General features: G+C 30.8%; 1 protein-coding gene across 1 annotated transcript; it reads right to left on the minus strand.

The window, feature by feature from the left end:
- Positions 1 to 10,451: 10,451 nt before the first annotated feature.
- On the minus strand, positions 10,452 to 17,675 carry LOC108346707 (beta-amyrin 11-oxidase). The gene is made up of 7 exons (XM_052868223.1): positions 17,443 to 17,675; positions 16,045 to 16,534; positions 14,853 to 15,119; positions 13,205 to 13,294; positions 12,936 to 13,014; positions 10,660 to 10,766; positions 10,452 to 10,577 (listed from the first exon to the last, which is right to left on the minus strand). Exons 1-7 carry the CDS (start codon positions 17,673 to 17,675, stop codon positions 10,452 to 10,454), a joined length of 1,392 nt encoding a protein of 463 aa, XP_052724183.1.
- Positions 17,676 to 20,562: the final 2,887 nt, after the last annotated feature.

The raw sequence follows: 20,562 nt of genomic DNA on the forward strand, positions 1-20,562 counted from the left end.
AAGTAGAATTTTCCATCGATTTAATACCTGGAGCTGGACCCGTATCGATATCTCCATATCGAATGGCCCCCGCAGAGTTGGCAGAGCTGAAGAAGCAAATTGAAGAGTTATTGGAAAAACAATTCATCCGACCAAGCGTATCACCATGGGGAGCACCGGTACTGCTAGTGAAGAAGAAAAATGGTAGCTCTAGATTGTGTGTTGACTACAGGCAGTTGAACAAGCTAACCATTAAGAACAAGTATCCTTTGCCTAGGATTGACGATTTGATGGATCAGTTGCATGGAGCTCAAGTATTTTCAAAGATAGATCTAAGGTCTGGATATCATCAACTTTTGGTTAAAGCTGAAGATGTACAGAAGACTGCTTTTAGATCAAGATACGGGCATTACGAGTATGTAGTTATGCCATTCGGGGTAACTAATGCTCCAGCTTTGTTCATGGATTACATGAACAGAATCTTTCAACCCTTTTTAGATAAGTTTGTCGTAGTCTTTATAGATGACATACTTATTTATTCCAAAAGTCGAGAAGAACATGAGAGGCACCTAAGAATTGTGCTTGAGATCTTGAGAGAAAAGAAACTATATGCAAAGTTGTCAAAGTGTGAATTCTGGATACACGAGGTACAATTCTTGGGACATGTTATATCAGCTCAAGGCATAGCAGTGGATCCAACCAAGGTGGAAGCAGTGCTACGGTGGGAGAAACCAAAGACTACGACGGAAATACGAAGCTTTGTGGGTTTAGCTGGATACTATAGAAAATTTATAGAAGGTTTTTCTAAAATAGTAGCACCTTTAACCCAGCTAATTCGCAAAGATCAACCGTTTGTTTGGACGGATAAGTGTGAGAAAAGCTTCCTGGAATTAAAGCATAGGTTGACAAGTGCACCAATATTGATTATCCCAAATCCAAGTAAATCTTTTGAGATTTATTGTGATGCTTCACATCAGGGGTTAGGATGTGTGCTTAATGAAGAAAAGAAGGTGGTGGCTTATGCTTCAAGACAATTAAAGGTTCATGAGAAGAATTATCCTACTCATGATCTAGAATTGGCAGCAGTAGTATTTTCTCTGAAGATTTGGCGACACTATCTTTACGGTGTCCAATTTCAAGTATTCAGCGATCACAAAAGTTTGAAGTACCTATTTGACCAAAAAGAGCTAAATATGAGGCAAAGGCGGTGGATGGAGTTTTTAAAGGATTATGACTTCGAACTTTTGTACCATCCGGGAAAGGCGAATGTAGTAGCTGATGCTTTGAGTAGGAAGATGGTACATGTTTCTCATATGATGATCAAAGAATTGGAATTGGTGGAGAAATTCAGAGATCTCAAGCTACATATGGAATATGAAGTAGATTTCATTAGATGTAGTAATTTGACTATATCTAGCGACTTTCTAACTTTAATCAAAGAGAAACAATTGGTGGATCCTAACCTGAAAGAGATAGCAGAAATAATCAAAACAGAATCAACTAAAGAGTTTAGGTTAGGACCTGATGGAGTATTAAAATTTAGAAGTAGAATATGTGTACCAGACAATGCAGAAATAAAAAGATTAATCCTTGAAGAAGGACACAAGAGTCGTTTTAGCATGCATCCCGGCATGACTAAAATGTATCATGATCTTAAGGAGTCCTTTTGGTGGCCAGGAATGAAGAAGGAAGTAGCACAGTTTGTAGCAGCTTGTTTGACTTGCCAAAAGGCAAAAGTGGAACACCAAAGGCCTGGAGGAATGCTACAACAATTAGACATACCAGAGTGGAAATGGGATAGCATTGCTATGGATTTTGTTACCCATTTACCACGAACAATAAAGGGTAATGATGCCATCTGGGTCATCATTGATCGATTGACAAAAAGTGCTCACTTCTTGGCAATAAATCTGAGAATGTCAATGACTAAGCTGGCACAATTGTACATAAAGGAAATAGTGAGATTGCACGGTATACCTTCTAGCATTGTGTCAGACAGAGACCCAAGATTTACTTCTAGATTCTGGCAAACCTTACAGGAAGCTATGGGCAGTAAATTACGAATGAGTTCCGCATATCATCCCCAAACTGATGGACAATCTGAAAGGACTATCCAGTCATTAGAAGATCTGTTGAGAACTTGTGTATTAGATCATCTTGGTAGTTGGGATGAAATACTTCCTCTTGTGGAATTTACCTATAACAACAGTTTCCAAGCAAGTATAGGTATGGCACCTTATGAGGCTCTGTATGGCAGACGATGTCAAACTCCGTTATGCTGGTATCAAGATGGTGAATCAGTTTTAATAGGACCTGAGCTACTACAACAAACCACCAACAAAGTAAAATTGATACGGGAAAGAATGAAGGCTTCTCAGAGTAGACAAAAATCGTATGCAGATCAAAGGAGGAGACCATTAGAGTTTGTGGCTGGGGACCATGTTTTTCTGCGAGTAACTTCAACCACGGGTGTTGGAAGAGCACTTCGCTCCAGGAAACTTTCTCCTAAGTTCATTGGTCCATACCAAATTTTGAGACGAATTGGGCTAGTCGCTTACGAGATTGCGCTACCCCCTCAATTGGCCAATCTTCATTCAGTTTTTCATGTCTCCCAACTAAGAAAGTATGTACCTGACCCTTCTCACATTATAGAAATAGAGGAGATTCAAATCCGAGAGGACCTCTCAGTAGAAGTACAACCTGTTTGTATAGAAGATACTAAAACAAAGGAACTTAGAGGAAAAACTATTAATTTAGTCAGGGTAGTTTGGGATAAGAGGACAGGTGACTCTACATGGGAACTAGAAGAAGAGATGAAGCAATTATATCCTCAACTATTTTCTTGAAGTATAGAATTTTCGGGGACGAAAATTTTTGTTGTTGGGGAGAATGTAAGATTCATGAAAAAAAAAAAAGATATATATATATATATATATATATATATATATATATATATATATATATATATATATAGTAGTAAATTTTAGTATTTTATTATTAATAATAATTTTAATGGATAGAAAATTTTAAATTTTGGATATAAAATTATAGTAATTTTAGAAGGAGAGGTTCAAATTTTTGGTAACTTATTTAGTAAATTTTTTTAAATTGAATAGTAAAAAGTAAATAGTAAATAGTAAAAAGTAAATAGTAAAAATAAATTTTCAGCATTAAGATTTCTTAGCATGGAAGAAAGTAGTAGGTAGAAATTATGATCAGATTTGGTGAGAAAATGATTGAAATATTATTTTTAAATAATATTAAAATAATAAATAATATTAAAATATTAATGAATAGTAAATTTTTTTTACTATAAATAGCCATGGGAGGGAAGGGTATTCTGCACCAAGAGAAGAGAAATCAAGTGAGAGAAAGTTAGAGAGAAATTTTTAGTTGCAAGAAGGGTAGAGGTTTTGAAAGGTTTCGGAGAAATAAATTCAGAGCAAGAGACGTTTGGAATAGAGGTAGGGGAGCTAACCTTTCTATGTTTTTTTTTATGATTTAATAGTTCTATGCTTTTATATTATGATTTAGTATTATTTTATTACTATTCATATATTGAAATTCTGTGTGAATATTGTTAATGTTTACTCTATGTTTATCTATGTTGAAATTCGGTATAAATATTATATGCTGTTGTTTTGAATCTGTAAATAAGAAATTTGTTAAAAACTAGTTGAGGAACACTTTGGCTAAGGAAAGACTTGGTACTTAAGTTGTCCATTGTGACGCACCTCTCTTTCCTGGAAGTCTACTCGACAAGTTTTTAACTTAAATCCTATTGAACAGATTGAGTACTGTTAAATTATTATGCAATATATTGAGTTTGTGTGATTATGTGATGATTGTATTTTATTATATTGCATTTGAATTTATGCATCTGAACATGTTATGAGTATTATGGGGAGATTTTGTAGGGGTATAATGTGAGTTGAGGAATATGAGTATGGCATGAGTCTCGTGGAGAGATTCAGTAATATTATGGTATTTGTGTATATGTTGATGTTGAGGGTCCCGTAGTTGGAGGTTATCTTGATACTCTAATAATCATCTAGTCTCAAGTAGAGAGGGATGAATTATGTGGTGAGAGGAGCAGGAGGTCCTGGTCTATGTGCCGGTTTTGGACATAGTGAGGGGACTAACCTTGTGAATGGTATGAAGTATTTTGGAAGTGTATTTGTAAGAAGAAGTAGAAGTCATTCCAAGTGCATAACCTCCCGTGACCGCTCATCAACGTATCATCCGGATGAGTGTCTATTGGGTATTGTGGCGTCTATTGGGTATTGTGAGACGAGTGTCTAATAGGAATTGTGGTATGAGGGTGTCGAACATAATTATTATATGATGTTTATATCAAGGTAATTATACATGTTTTAAATGATTTGTTGCATGTTAACTCACCCTACTTGTTTGTGTTTGTTTTGTGTTTGGGTATGTGCGATGATCGTATAATTCGTTATACGGGAGCAGATGAAGGATTGTCGTCTGATCCAATGCCAATGAAGAGAGAGACAGAAGAATAAGTTAGAAGAATTCGAATTATATTTATGAGTTTATAGTTGAAATCTGAGTTTAAAACATGTGTAGATATATATTAACTATGAATTTATAAGTGTGAGATTACGGGATATTACCGTAAATGTAATGTTACAATATATAAATTATGAATTATCCAGCGTGAGATATTGGGATGTTACAGAAATTGATCGAGTAGATGTGGAGATTACTCCGTCGTGATTTTCTAGGAGCTTTCTGATCGTCAAACAGATGATCCAGAAATTAAAATTTTTAGAGAGAAGGTAGAGAACTTTAGAAAAGTGGTTTCTAAAAAGATGATACATTTTTAAATAATCAAACTCATTTATAACAAAACTATTTATAAATAAACCATTTAATATTAAAATAACAAAGTCTCACTATTTTTAAACTATCATTATTTCTAAAATATCATTTCCTAAGATTTTAGAGTTTGGTTGATGGTTGGCCACTTGAACGAATGGGCATATGGTACAATCTTTAAAGCTACCTTACATAAATCATAAAGGTGTTAAGTCAGAAAGGTGTTTATATAATTTAGGAGTATTATTTAGATTATTGTGAAATCTCTATTTTGTTTTTAAGAGAATTTTTTTACTTCCCTCACATAACCCTTAAACGATTAATAAAACTCTTCATACTTAGTTAAAAGATGTGTGATGAGAAATAGATACAATAAGATTGAACAAACTGTGTTATCAGACTATGTAATAAAACTTACGAGACTAGTTTTCAGACATTGCAGGACCATATAATATAAAAGATGAAGAAAACATTTTAAGATGATGTATAAAATTTAAAGCTATAAATCACAAATGAGCAACTAAAGTTGATTTTTCTTAGCATAAACCACCTTTTAACCAACGTTTAAGTAACCCCAGATATCTGAACAAACATTTAAAATTAAAGATATAAAACTCTAAAATTGGAAACAATATTTCTATCTTTAACCAATCCTGTGAAAACAAATTATCAGTAAAAAATATTATAAATAAATAAAGAACAGAATTTCAACTCGTTTAAATAGGTATATTCCATATATATACTTATAAACTTCTTATTCTTCTTCTACAGTTACAAATTTCTTATTCTTCTTCTTGAACAAAAGGGTATATATTGTAAACACAAAAGTAAACCTAAAATAACAAACAATGTAGTATTGATTTTTCTGAATTAGCTTATTCAGAGAGCTTTATGAGCTTAGCTAAGTCTTTTGGCTGAGAGAATGGGAACACAGCTTCAGGACCTTCTGAACTTGTTTGCTCCAACCTATAAATATAGTAATTAAATAAAGATAAAATTATTACATTACAATTTTTTTATATATTTATTACTAATAAATTTATATTATCTTTTTCAATAATATTATTTTAAGACATAAAATTAAAATATTTTTTTTACAATTTAATTTTATATATGGAAAAATAATTAAATTTATAAAAAGATAAAATTAAAAATTAAAAAATAATATAAAAATTAATTAATACATTAAATCTAAGTTAATCATTAATAACTTATTAAATGATCAAATAATTAGAAATTATGAAAAGATAAAACTAAATAAAAAAAATAACATAGGGAACAAAATAATATTTTAATATAAGTTAGTAAACGATAGTAAAATAATAAAGAATATCTTATGACTATTCCTTCACGAAGAATCTATATTAATACAGGGAAATTTTTTTAGTCCATATATATTTTTCTATGTTTATTCTTTAAGTAGTTATTTTTTTAAACTAAATAATTATTTTACTATTTTTACTTTTTAAGTGATTATTTATTTAAATTTAATCATTTTTAAACTAAAATAATTATATTACCATTTTTTTCAAATGATTGTTTATTTAAATTTATCTGTTTTTTAAATTAAATTAATTATTTACAAAATAAAAAAAGGAGAAACATATCCTAAACATGTGTTAAGTAAATTAGAAAGTAGATCATGCATTAAAAGATGAAAATAGGTTTCCTTCACCTATAAATTTACGCTTTCATTAATAGTTATTGAAGAGTACATGGTATGCATGAGGTAACTTCAAAAATCCCTCGTATATATCGTCACCAAAATTTCCTAAATTTATACTTATAATTATTTTATGCTGAAGTTAATTTAATTTAATATTTTTATTGCTTAAAAGTCTTTCCGAAAAAAAACAAACTTGTCTGATCTTTATAAACGAAATTCATTTTTAATTTTTTATTATTTGGTACGCTACATGTATGAACTAAATTAGTAATGTATTAGGTGAGATTCATGAGAAATATTTATCTTAATAGTAACAATTTTATTACTAGTAGTAATAAATTTTTTTTAAATGGAAAATATAATTAATAAGCTTATATAAATAAAACGTGATAAGTTAAACAAAAATTTACAGTAGCTTAGATGGTAAATATCTTGTAACACTTGGGATATGGTGTAAGGACCGTGATTTTAGGAGTGGTGGGGACACTACTTGTTTGTTTGGAGTGGAATTATTGAGGGAAGGAGAAAAGGAAAGGGGGGCATTTTACGGGGGAGGCTTGGCAGAAAGGGAGCTCTCATTTTTGGCATGTGAGAGAGAGAGAGCCGTGAAGGTGAGGCAGCAGCAAAAGGGAATGGAGCCTTCCTCCCTCCATTTTTCCAGCCGTCCAGCCGTACAAAGAGCACCGTGGAAGTTGCACCAAATTCAGAAGGGCTGAGAGGAGGAGCTGGGATGTACATCTGGTGAGAGGGGAGTCCTTGCAGGGAGAAGAAGTGAAGAACTCTTAAAGATTGGAAGAAGATCAAACTCTCTGGAAGTGATTCGAGGAGGTCTTCAAGAGGTAAGGGGAGCTAGATCTTTTGTTTGATTGTTGATATATACTATGTTTAATGCAGATCTAGGGAGTTTGGGATGAAAAATTGGGGTTTTCTGGGTTCTGGAAAACATGGTGCGATTTCTGCAGAATTTTGCAGAAACGCGCGTACGTTCAATTTGGTGAGTGAATATGGGACGTTCGTCCCATTCGCTAAGAAGGTTCGGTTTTGTGGTTAGCGAACGTCAGCGTTCGTCCAAAATGGCTCGTCGGCCAAAATATGTTGAGCGTTCGGTCTTGGCTAGATTTTAATAGTGAGCGTTCGGTATTTAAGTGTTTCGTTGAGCGTTCGTCCTTAAGTGTTTTCGTTGAGCATTCATCCTTAAGTGTTTCGTTGAGCGTTCGTCCTTAAGTGATTCGTTGAGCGTTCGTCCTTAGTTTTCGTTGAGCGTTCGTGCTTGGCTTTGGTGAGCGTTCGTTCTTGGCTTTGTGAGCGTTCGTCCTTGGTTTGGTGAGCGTTCGTCATTAGCTTTGTGAGCGTTCGTCCTTAAGTAGTTATGTGAGCGTTCGTCCTTGGTTTGGTGAGCGTTCGTTCTTGGCTTTGGTGAGCGTTCGTTCTTGGCTTTGTGAGCGTTCGTCCTTGGCTTTGTGAGCGTTCGTCCTTGTATTTGTGAGCGTTCGTCCTTGGTTATGTGAGCGTTCGTCCAAACAGTGTGATATTGAGCGTTCGTCCAAACACTGTTATATTGAGCGTTCGTCCAAACAGTGATATAGTGACCGTTCGACCAAACAGTGATATAATGAGCGTTCGTCCAAACAGTGATATAGTGAGCGTTCGTTCAAACAGTGAGATAGCGAGTGTTCAACCTTGATAATAATTATTCTAAGTTAGTGATCGTTCATTCCAACAGTATTCATTTTGAGTGAGGTGTTCGGTTTAAGCGTTCGGCCTTTATTTGATATTATAAGTTATGAATCTTGAGCGTTCGGTCCTAATTGGATAAATCTTAAGTTGAAATCTCTGAACGTTCGGTCTTATTAGCGATTAATGACGTTCGTCCAAAGAGTGTTAGCGTTCGTTCAGATAAAGTCCGTCCAGAAGTATTGTCAAAATGGTTTAGATGACGTTCGTCCAATGAATTATGGTGACGTTCGGCCAAGTGGTGTTCGGCCTAGTGTTTGAAAAGGGCGCTCGTCTAGTGACGTTCGTTCCACAAGTGTTTTGATGAATAGTGTTCGGATGAATAGTGTATGGATGAATAGTGTTTTGATGAATAGTGTTCGGATGAATAGTATTAGGTTCGAAGTTGATTTTTTACTAGAATTGAATTATGTGTATAAATGTTTGCAATGTATATTGTAATGTGAATCATGTGAAAGTATGTGAATGCATGGTAGATGCTAAATTACTGAGATAATATGATAGATTATTGTGATCATCTGATGTAAATGTTGAAATTTGAGAATTTTGTGTGGAATATATGTGGTGATGTGAGCTATGAGAAAATATGAGAATGTATGAAATATGATGAATTATTGTGATTATATGATGGGAATGATGAATTTGAGTATGATTCGGAAATCTCAAGGAGAGATGGATGAAAGTGGTTATGGGGAATATCGTGGTTGTTTCTGTATAATTGTAGGGGCTTCGAAATGGTATGTCTATCCCTACACTCAAAGCATTATTCACACTCAAGTAGAGAAGAATAATGTCAGTGGTGAGAGTAGAGGGAGATCCTCGTCTATAGTCTTTGAATTTAGACATAGACAGCTTGGGGGATTTATATTGCTAGCGTTGGAGAAAGACCAGCAGAGCTAGCAAGTGTAGAGACGACCAATAGTTCGACAATTATACAAAATCCGGATGAGTCGTGTGAGTATGTAGATTGTGGTTTAATAAGCATGCCTAAGTATTTCTGTATTTAAATCTATGTATGATGACGTGAATTAACTGTACTAGGAGATAACATGCTTTTTATATCTAGCTCACCCTTGCATTGTTTTGTTATGTGCTGTTTGGGTATGTTTCTTTGGCGATGATCATCCACTTGGATGAGAGCAGACGTTGTTGAAGAGGTTTCCCTTGAAGCAAGAGCTGGAGGTTGCTGATGTTGCGGAGTAGTCTTCGTAGAGCTTCCTGATTAAACACTTGTAGTGTTTAATCCTTTCAACTGTTCAAGTTTAAATTTTCAGTTTCTGTTGGTCCTGAATGACTGTAATTTCATACATGTCGTATTCTGACTGTTCTCTATATTTGAATGATGACGTCTTTATTATGTAATATTTGTTATTATATAATCGGGATGTTACATATGGTTTCAAACCTAGAAAAATACATTTGTCCAAAAAATATATTTTTATAAAATAAATAAATAAAATATATTGTGAGATGAGTGTTCATTAAAAATTGTGGTATGATGGGATGAATGTCTATGGTGCAAGATACTATCGACAAATACCAAAATTAACTCCTCCTTAAACCAATTTATTCCACTGAATTAATGCAATCCCAAGCCAGATTATTTAGGACCACCTTTTTATTTGGGTAATTTAGAAAACACTTTTAAGAGAAGAAAAATTAGAATTTCTTTTATATATAATTTATTTTATAAAAGTTAAGGTGGCCAATCGAGTCAGCTTTATATATTATTTTTGCTACTCCTAATAAAAGTTCTTTTATATAAATCTTTTGAAAACTATTTCTTTCTTAATTTATACTCAAAGTAAGTTTATCTTTTAAATACATTCATTCTCTTTCCTTAAAATTAGGTTTTCACTTTTTTGACCTGTTTCTTTTTCTCTTCATCATATTTTTATACTTTTAGTTTCATTAACTAAGATAAAATAACTTCTTTTTTTATTTGCACAGAAAGGCTTCTTTTTCTTTCTTTTTTCTTAATCCCATCTTATATTTATTAGCACTCCTTTAATTGAAAAAGTGTGAGAAAGATACCATTTATATTAAAAAAAATAAACTTAACGAAGGAAAAAAGTTCATTAATAATAATAAAATTTATCGATAAAATTTATCAAGAAAATTTTATTTTTTCAACGGATTTTCTGTATCGATAAAATTCTGTCAGTAGGATGACATTTTCTTATAGTATTATCTTACAATGAATAATTCTTAAATAAAAACCAGAAAATGATACTTACTTGTAATTTAGTAGAAAATAGTGTAAAAATATGGAAATTTCGTATTTGAAAATGTGATTTCCTGGACAAAGCCTAGTTCCTGCTCCAAAGGGAAGGAAGGCTGCTGCCTTGGCATTGTTGCCCTACACATAATAACACACACAAATAAAATTATTTATTCAAAATCACAAAAATAATGTCTTACATAAATTAATCATATCTTACATCCCATCTTGATGGATTAAATTCTTCTGGATTTGGATAATATTTAGGATTCATATGAATAGCTCTTAACCAAACTAGAACTCTCCACCCTTTTGGTATGATATAACCTGAAAATATTTAAAAATGGTTAAGAAAAAATTAGACTTAAATACTAATTTAGTTTCTTGAGAATAAGTTCATTCAATATACTTATTTTATTTAATAAGATTTCAATTTTAGTTAATTTTTGTTAGTTTATTTTTTTTAAATATCACTTAAATAGTTAATAATATGTTACATGTGAGTTTGTGATTTTTTTTTTTACTTTTTTTCATTTTTTAAAAAATTTTAAAATTTTTAATTTTTTCTAATTTAAAAGAAAATTGTCTTTTTTTCAAGTCAATATCATACCATGTGACAATAATAATGTTAGTGACAATGTCATGTGTTAGTGTGTTAGTGTCTGTGTCATGTGTTAGTGTCTTATTTTCAATTCAATTCTTATATTTGTTATTTTGATTCAATTTAATCTCAATTCATTTTAAAAGGAACAATATTGTTCCTCTCCAAATTCATACCAAATTTAAAATTTATATAAATATTATATTGATATCTTTATTAAAATGAACAATTTTGTTTCTCCCATATTTAGATCAAATTTAATTTTTAATAAAGTGTTCTACAAATACTTATATTAAAATTCACTATATTATTAGAATATAATTATTAAATTTATGTAATTCTTCCTTTGTTAAAAAATATGATTAAAATTAGTTTAAAATTAGAAAGGAAATTCTTCATTATTTTTAATTCTATTTTTTTTACATGTAACATAAATATAACGGTAATTTAATAATTATATTTTAATAATATAGTTAGAGTTGGTTTAAAAATAATTTCAAAAATATTTAATAAAAATGTGAATTTTAATAAAAGTATTAGTATAATATTTATATAAAATTAAATTTGGTTAATTCAATTTGGAAAAGAACAAAATTACTCAATTTAAAAAAAAAATGAGATTGATTTTAAGACATACCCTCTAGCCATGACCAAGTATACTCAATAAGAATTGGAGTCATTTGTGAAAGGTGTGTCCAAGCTCTTAATATCATGAGTCTTGTATATAGGCTTAGTAGTGTAGGTTTTCTTTTGGACATTGTATTTGGACCTAGGATTGTAGTGTAGAATTTTGGACCTAAAGGAGATGAGTCCTAAGGAGACACCTGGATCTAGAATAAAAACCCTAGTTCAAAGCACAAACCTTCTACAAGTTTGTGGGCTCTTAGACAGAGTAGTCTCCAAGTTGTTTTCTTTTTGTTATACATATGTTCTTGCCATGTGACATGCTCTTAATGGATAGAATTAGTGATCATGTGTCACACTTCTAGTGGAGAGGATTAGTGATCATGTTTTCATGTGTTCTCCTCCTAATGGAAATAATTTTTGCCTTAATATCCAAGTTTGTAAAATTAGTGTTTTGTTTCTCCACTTCGTGAGGCACCTTTAGTGCTACTTAAACTTATAAATAAAGGTGTCTCTCCCATGTAAAAATCACCTTTGAATTGAGTATTGTTATGTGGCTAAATTTATGTCATATTACTCAACTTAGGTCACTAAAACTAGATCAACCCATTTAAGTTTTCTCTAGCCACCACTCCTTAAGAGTTTGTCCAACCTCTCTTGAGAGCATCTAAACATCACCATAACCTTCCCTCTTGCTTGAGTCATATAGCTTGGAGGAGGAGTCATCTTATCACATCAAAATCACCATATATATACAACATATTTTTACCACCATCAAGCTTTTGCAAATCATCACCCATTTGAGAGTCTACTCTTGACTTCCGTCATATAGCTTGCATGAGCTTTATTTCCATCAGAATTGATACAAAATAACAAATACATGGACAATTGAATATAAAACAATGTCACGTAACATTTAGTGTTGACATGTAGTATTATTACTAACATGTTCTATACTACTATTGTCACGATATGCAAACTTGACTTTGTAGACAATTTTTTTGTTAAATTAAGAAAACAAAAGTTGAAATAAAACAAAAAACAAAAAAGATCATAAACTGTTATATGACATATCTTATTTAATACGGTTTACTATTTAGTTTGTCTCAGCAAAAAAAATTAAATCAAAAAAGTTAAAAAAAATTTAGACTTTATTAAAAAAATCACATTAAATAAATTCAACAAAAATAAAAATCAAATTAGTATTTAAGTTTAAAAGGTAAAATTGAAACCAAATTATTTTAACATGTTTTAAATAAATATGAACAAACCATTGATATTGACGTCTTTAGTTGCCTCACGAAAAAGAGAAAATGCAATGTTGGTACGACGTAACATTTCATCAATTACCTGCATGGAATTATTCAAAAAATTCACCATCTTCTCATTTGTTTTCATATTTTTCAATAAATAAACAAGAAGAAAATAAAAAATTACGTTATTTTGTTTTAAAATGAATTGATTTTTTAGGAATTAAAATTAATTTATGGAAAATATTAAATATTTTTAGACATAAAGTTTATTTTCGAAATATTATTACCTGGGACAGATAAATCATTTTTTTAATTTCCTTACGACTTAATTGTTTTTGAGATGATGGTCTTGCCTTCACAATTTCTTCTTGCTCTTTCTGCATGAAAATAATTTATCACAACTCAATTTTTATACAAAGTCTAGCATAACAAATGTGATTGAAAAAATTTACTAAAATAAATAATTAAATTATTAGTAAAAAAGGTTAAATATATTATCTTAAAATATTCTAAAATTTGTGATTCATTCATAAACTAAATTATATAAATTATTTCATCTTACGCTTTAAAAATATATATATATATATATATATATATATATATATATATATATATATATATATATATATATAATATAAAATATTATCTTCAACGAACCACATTTGCATGTTATATCATAATCTGATATTAAACTCCAAACTTTGTTTGTCATTTTTGTCATGAGAAATACTTCAAATATTGTTGTTGGTTAGATACAATGTTTCCTACGACTTTTATATAATGAAGAAATTAATAATTTATAATTTAGTTTAGAACAAAAGACAATATTTTATAATAATTTAAAGACAAAGAACATATTTAACTCAATTAATAAATATTTTAAACCAATACAATAACTATAAAACATATATTCGTACTTAAATTTATTATTGAAGTTGAGTTTTTTTACAGAAATTTTCTACTAATCAAGTCTAATTAAATAAATGTGACTGTAATTTTTAATCCTTGTATTATATGGTTGTTGTTTGCATGCATGAATTTATTACGTGTTTTTTTTTTCGGAAAGAAAAAACATTTTCTTAAAAAATATTTATTTAAATATATGAATTTTAATATCACCATCAAAACAAGATATGTAACCCAAAATATTTTAATTTCGGTCTTGTAAGAATGATGTCTTATTTATTTGTTAGGCATCTTTAAATTCTACCAAATTTATTTATACGCTTAGGCAACATTTATTAACCATGTTTAAAGCTTATGAAAATACTAACACATTGGAATTAGATAAGTTTTTGAATTATATTATGTATTCTCTATAGGTTTTAATTATTTTCATCGGTTAAAATAAAAGTTATAAGATAATTGTTTGGTGAGTAAATTGAAATGAAGAGTGTGAAAAGTTGTGGGTTTTGAATTTTCTTAACATAATACTAAATTGTTTTCTTTTTTTATTGTAGATAATTTAATTTAATTAAAAAATTGTTAAACTTAAATATTTAAAAAGTATAATAGGAAGATAATTATTTTAATTTAAAAAGTAATTAAATTTAAATTAAACGTCATTTAAAGACTAAAATTAGTAAGGTAATTAGTTTAGTCTAGAAAATAGTTATTAAAGATAAAATTGAAAAAAAAATGTATAAACCAAATGAAACAATCCTTTGAAAAATTAAAATTTATTTTAATTTAACTTAGCTCAGAACCAGATTAGCGTACAGGTTTAATCCATTTTCATATCTCTAAGTTAATCTTAATATAATAATGTATAAAAAAACAGCAAAAATTATGCATATAGTACCATTATTAAAAAGATAAAATAAAATAAAACAAATGTATCATATATAACTATGAATATATGGAACTATAATTTTAAATAGTAATTTTTTGAAATAATATAACAGTTAAAATAAATGATAGTTTTTAGGTTAATACCTTAGCTTTTGCAAAGAGTAATGGATGTCTTGTAAGATATAAAATTGAGGAAGTGAAAGCCACTGCAGTGGTTTCGTGAGCAGCAAAGAGAAGCATTAACAAAATATCTGCAACATCTTCGTCCTTCAATTCCTCACCATTTTCCCCTTTGGCATCCAAAACAAGGTCAATCAGATCTTTCTTATTATCTCCATTTTTTACCATTTTCATCATTGACCTCCTTTCACCCACTATCGATTCAATTACCTTCGACAACTTCTTTCTTACCTAATACCATACCATAAATAAACCAAATAAAGCTCAAATTAGTGACATAACACTGATATTATGTCAATTAATTACAAATAACTTTAAAATTGTAACTTTTTTTTGTAAGAAGAAATATAGATTTTGCCATAGGCAAATATTTAATCAATGGTTAAAAACTGATACATTGTTATGATATCTAATTATTGTTGTTGTTCTTCTTCTTATTATTTCGTTGTTATGGTAGATACTACTATCATAATTATTATTGTATTTATTAGAGTTAAATATATTTTTTATTTTTAAATTATTTTAAAATATTGAGTTTGTTCTAAATTAAATATGTACATATTTCATATTTGGACTCTATAAAAGTAATGTAAAACATTATGTTCACTAAAAGTCAAACGAAATGTTTATTATGTAAAACATTATTCCATAAAGAAGTACAATATATATAATGTCCATGTGTCCGTTTTTAAGAAAATGTTTTATATTTTTATAAAGCAAGTACATACAAATATTTAATTTGAGAACGAATTTTAAAAGACTTTGAAGAGAAAAAATATTTAGTTCTAGTTATTATTTTGTTATTGTGATGGTTATTGTTATCATTTTCATTATTAGCACTTATTAAAAACCAATTTTGGTCTAACTTTTTAATTTTACGTTAAGTTTATTTCTATTTATTTTAGTAAAATTGCACTCTATATCTAATATATTTATTACCATAAAAGTATATAACTAATTGAAATATCAAAAAGTGAACAAAGAAAATTAATCATTGGATAAAAATGGTAAATATGCATATATTAATCATTAAAAAAATTCAAAATCATAAAAGTGAAATTGAAAGAAAAAAATAGATAAAGTTAATAAGAATAATAGTGGTGATATATATAATGAAGATGGTGATAAGATGAAGATGAAAAAGAAAAGAAATAACCTTGAGTCCTTGATGGAATGCAAAACCAGGAAAGTTAATGGGAAGAGAATATATAGGATTGCATTTGGAGAATTGGTGAAACAAATCTCTCAACTTTGCAATGTTGTTGGAATGAGTGTGAGAACCCATCAAGATGTGAATAATGACTTCAAAGGAAATCTTTTCCATCTCTTTGAAAACCTGAATGGGTTGTTTCATTCTGGATAACTCATCCAATGAATTGATCACTATCTTCTCCACAATTTCTAGGTTCATTGCCAACACTTTCTGACCCAAAATCCCAGAACTCACCAACTCTCTCAAACCCTTGTGTTCTGCACTGCACACATTGCTCAAAGCCTTGTTTTTCAACAGCTCACTGGTGGATTTTGGATACCCTTGCTTGAAGTTCTCATCATCATTCAACACTCTCTTGCACATCTCAGGTGTGCAAATGATGATGCTTGGTTTTCCCAGCAAATGAGTTTTGTAGATTCCACTTTCTCCATATCTGAAACATATATTATGCAGTTAATAGAAAGAGATGAACTTTAATATCCTTTATTAACTTTCTAAGTGGGTTTTGGGTTTGGGTTCAATCAAAGTTTTATTTCTCTTTTTATTCTTAAAACTATAAATTTTAAAATTTAGTTTATTTTGTGTTAATTAACAGTGACTTCATCCTCATATTCTTCATCCTATTTTTTATTTTCTTGTATATATTCTACCCCTTTCTTCAAAAGAACCATCTAAAATGTTAAAAGCAAAAGAAAATGAAATATAACATTCATTAGTGAAAAAAAAGACATTTTATGATAAGCTCCCCGGTGACATACATTTTCGTAATAAAGTAAGAGTTATTATGATGTATTTTAATAAAAAATGTTTTTGTGACGTACTTGACCATGTATATAATAAATGGTTAATTCTAAAAAATATATATTATGATAGATGAATAATTACTTATCATAATATATTCGACATATTATGATAGGTGAAAAGATCTACATATTAAAACATTACATGTTATGATAGGTAAATCCAGTTACATCATAATATATTCGTTATATTATGATTGATAAGTGAAAATCTGTTATAATATACTGAACCTTTTATGATATGTGACATAAAGTACGTTATAATACGTTGAACCTATTATGATGTAATTTTCTGTTACATCATAAAATGCATAGATTTATTATGATGCCTAAAACTATGATGACAGATCATTAGTCATAATAGATCATTTTTATCAGTCATACAAAGCAATTTTTCTACTAGTGAATGAAGAGAGTAAGATTTTATGATATAATGTGAATATATATATATATATATATATATATATATATATATATATATATATATATATATATAATATGTAAAAGAGAAAGAATGAAAGATAAAAGGAAAGAAATGAACTTGGAGACTAAGTTGTGGATGAATGAATCAGGATGACCAGAGGAGAAATGTTTGATGAAGGAAAATATATTTCCAATAAAAGGCCATCCCATATCACCAGGAGGCAATAAGCTATGTTTGTTTCCTAATTTCGTATCATAATACCACCCATTCAACTTTCTCACTATTTTCTTTACAAGAATGTAAAATGCCAAGAAAGTGGCAACAATCATCCAAACCCAACTTAACTCCATTTTAGAATTATACTGACCAATGCTGTTGGTTTCATGCATCAATGAATTGCTGCTATATATATACTTCGTGAAATTAATTGACCTTTGAAATGTTGATAAAAAAAAATTGACTTTGAAAATTGCAATAACGTGCAGGGCAGTGAAATCCTTTGCATTTAATTGATTATGAATTGTTTTGTGAACACTTTTATATTCTAAATCTTTTAATATTTAAAAAAAAATAATACTTCAGTTCTATCAGTTAAAAAGGAAATAGGGATATTGTTTTTTCTCGGTATGAGAAAAAACATTCATAATTTATTAACTCATCATTTCTCTTGAAAGTTAATGCATTCAATAGACCATTCTTACTGGTTGAAAAATTATGAATGTTATTGATAAATATAATTATCACTTAAACCTTTTGACTTCTGGAGTATATTTTGAAATAAAATTGAAATTTGTATTTGACTACTTTTTATTAGTTTTCATGAATTAATTATTTATTTCTTATATTCAATATATTATTGATATGGTTTGATAAATATATTTTGAAATATATTTTAAGATGTTGAAATATATTCCTTTTATCGGAGATATTGTAAGTATCGGAGCGAAGAGAAATTTGATAAAAGTTCATGACTTCCTTAGATAACTAAAGTTGTTGTGAGAGTCTCTAGTTCAAATATTATATTGATGATTATGAAAATAATTGTTTTAACATTTTCGTCGTTAAAATTATATTTGTTAGGAATGACAATGCAGAATGGATCGTGCAGGTCGACTTGTAAACACGAAACAAAAAGTGTGGGATGGATTGAATTTTAAGTTAACTGACCCATTTCGGCCGGTGTCAAGTAAGAACCATGAAATGATTTACACACGGACAAGTTGACAGAAAGCTATTTTTGGCTACATTCCAATGCTTGCACATGAAATGGAATGGTTGTATGTATAGACCAGCTGGAACAAAAACACTTTCGGCTACCTTCCATTTTTTTTTCTTTTCCAGCCAAAAATAAGGAACACTGGGACTGTGCAACCACATGCTAAGTAAAGTTTACCATATATTTATAAATGAAGCAAATGAAGATGGATTTCAACACGCACAATAGGCTTCGGTTTAGGAGTAATCGAAGCCTATCAAAAGGCAGTGACATTTTCATAATTTAGTCAAACTTTTCTGTTTCGGTTCAAAGGGAATCGAGGCATATACACCATATGACCTCGATTAAAATTCCAATTATGCCTAACACTCTGAAAAAATTCCTACAAATTTGACTTTTGGCCTGACAACTTTTTGAACCCTGATCTACTGCCTCGGTTCACTGGGGACCCGAGGCATATACACCATATGACGTCGGTTAAAATTCCAACCGATGCATAACACACTAAAAAAACTTTTTGAATACTTTTCTCTCTTTATCCCTCATTCCGCACAAGCCATAAGCTTGAAGCTTCTGCCATTTCTCTTCATCGCAGCCGACCCAACGTTGGAGCAAGGATGATCTACATCTTGAGCGGAGGCAACAACCTCACGGCGACAGTGTAGAGATGGCGCGACAGGTGGCGTTCGTGGTGGCTCATGGCGGCGCAATTGATCGTTCTCTTCTTCTCTCTTCTCTTTCTGGTTCTATTCTGGTTGCAGGGAGGAGGATGCGAAATCGACGGCTCAGATGCAACGTTCATTATTCACAGCCAGTAGGCGTGGCAGAGGCGACGAGAGCACGACGAAAGTACGGCGGAGGCGCGGCGGGACACGACGATGACACAAGGATTGGAACGCGTTTTGGAGTTTTGTTGCGATATTGGGGTTAAAGTTCATATTGAGAAAGTTAGGGTTTTGAGTTTGGGGAATTTCTTTTTGGGGATTTGTTCGCACTGTTCTAGTCCGTGAGGGTTGTTGATGGTTGCGCCAATGGAGTAGCCATGGGGGTTTTGGTGGCTAGCAACAAACTCCTTCGTAGGCTGCGTGAGCTGGATTGGTAGAGGCGAGAAGAATTTGGGTGGTGGTTGTGATGCGTTGGAGAAGAAGACTTCGCGTGGTGGCCTGTGGTGGTCCGGTAAAGGTGGCACGATTGTTGGGTGGTGGTCCGATGTGAGAATGAAGTATTAAAGATTGGTGGGCACCTTGTTATCAAGCTTCTCGAGAGTGCAAGCAAAAAAGCAACCTAGACGGTGGACGCAATTCATAACCGATTGATCTCGCGAGAGGCAGAAAAGCTGACGAAACCAAACGTAAAAAAAATAAAATAAAAAACACTTTATTGCCTCGGTTCAGGTCCCAACTGAGGCAGTAGAGTCCGAGATACTACCTCGGTTCAAAAGGAACCGAGGCGAAAACCTACCCCTCTTTGCCTCGGTTGTGAACCGAAGTAAAAAGCCTATCCCTTTTTGCCTCACCTGTATATGCCTCGGTTCAAGAACCGCTGCCTATTGACGAAAATAATCGCTGTCGTTTTCCTTGACTGCACTAGTGAAGGTATGGAGGTAAAAGAGTCCTTCGCTTGAAAGAATATTTAAATACTTGGTGCAGAAGAGTAAAGACCACGAAAACTTAGGAAGAGCTACTGGAAACACATTTTCAGATCAAGAAAGTAATAGAAAAGAGATAGGGGAGCATGTTGGGTTTTAGTAGAGAGAGTTATCATGTCCATTTGTAGTATAGTTTTAGTTCTCTTGTCTTTTATTTTTCGGGTTGTCTTTGTAAAACTTAGTTTCCATCTCGTTTACTGTTAGATTAACTTGAAATTTTGATATATGATTCTTAAGATATATTGATTTTCTTTTACTGCTTGAATTATTAATTGGATGTCCATGCGTAAAGAAATTAAGTTCACATTTTTTAGGAAGCTGATCACCACTTTATTTCTGTTTCTAAATTGTCTTTGTGAAAACATCAATTCCC

The sequence above is a fragment of the Vigna angularis genome, chromosome 9 (assembly GCF_016808095.1).
Source record: "Vigna angularis cultivar LongXiaoDou No.4 chromosome 9, ASM1680809v1, whole genome shotgun sequence".
Classification (NCBI taxonomy): domain Eukaryota; kingdom Viridiplantae; phylum Streptophyta; class Magnoliopsida; order Fabales; family Fabaceae; genus Vigna; species Vigna angularis.

What these genes read in the sequence shown, in the direction of transcription:
- LOC108346707 (XM_052868223.1), bottom strand. Translation starts at nt 17,675, where the DNA reads ATGGAGTTAAGTTGGGTTTGGATGATTGTTGCCACTTTCTTGGCATTT. An exon ending in ATCCACAACTTAGTCTCCAA is followed by an intron (nt 16,535 to 17,442) that starts GTTCATTTCTTT and finishes TATATGTTTCAG; the next exon opens with ATATGGAGAAAGTGGAATCT. An exon ending in TTAATCCATCAAGATGGGAT is followed by an intron (nt 10,578 to 10,659) that starts GTAAGATATGAT and finishes TATTATGTGTAG; the next exon opens with GGCAACAATGCCAAGGCAGC.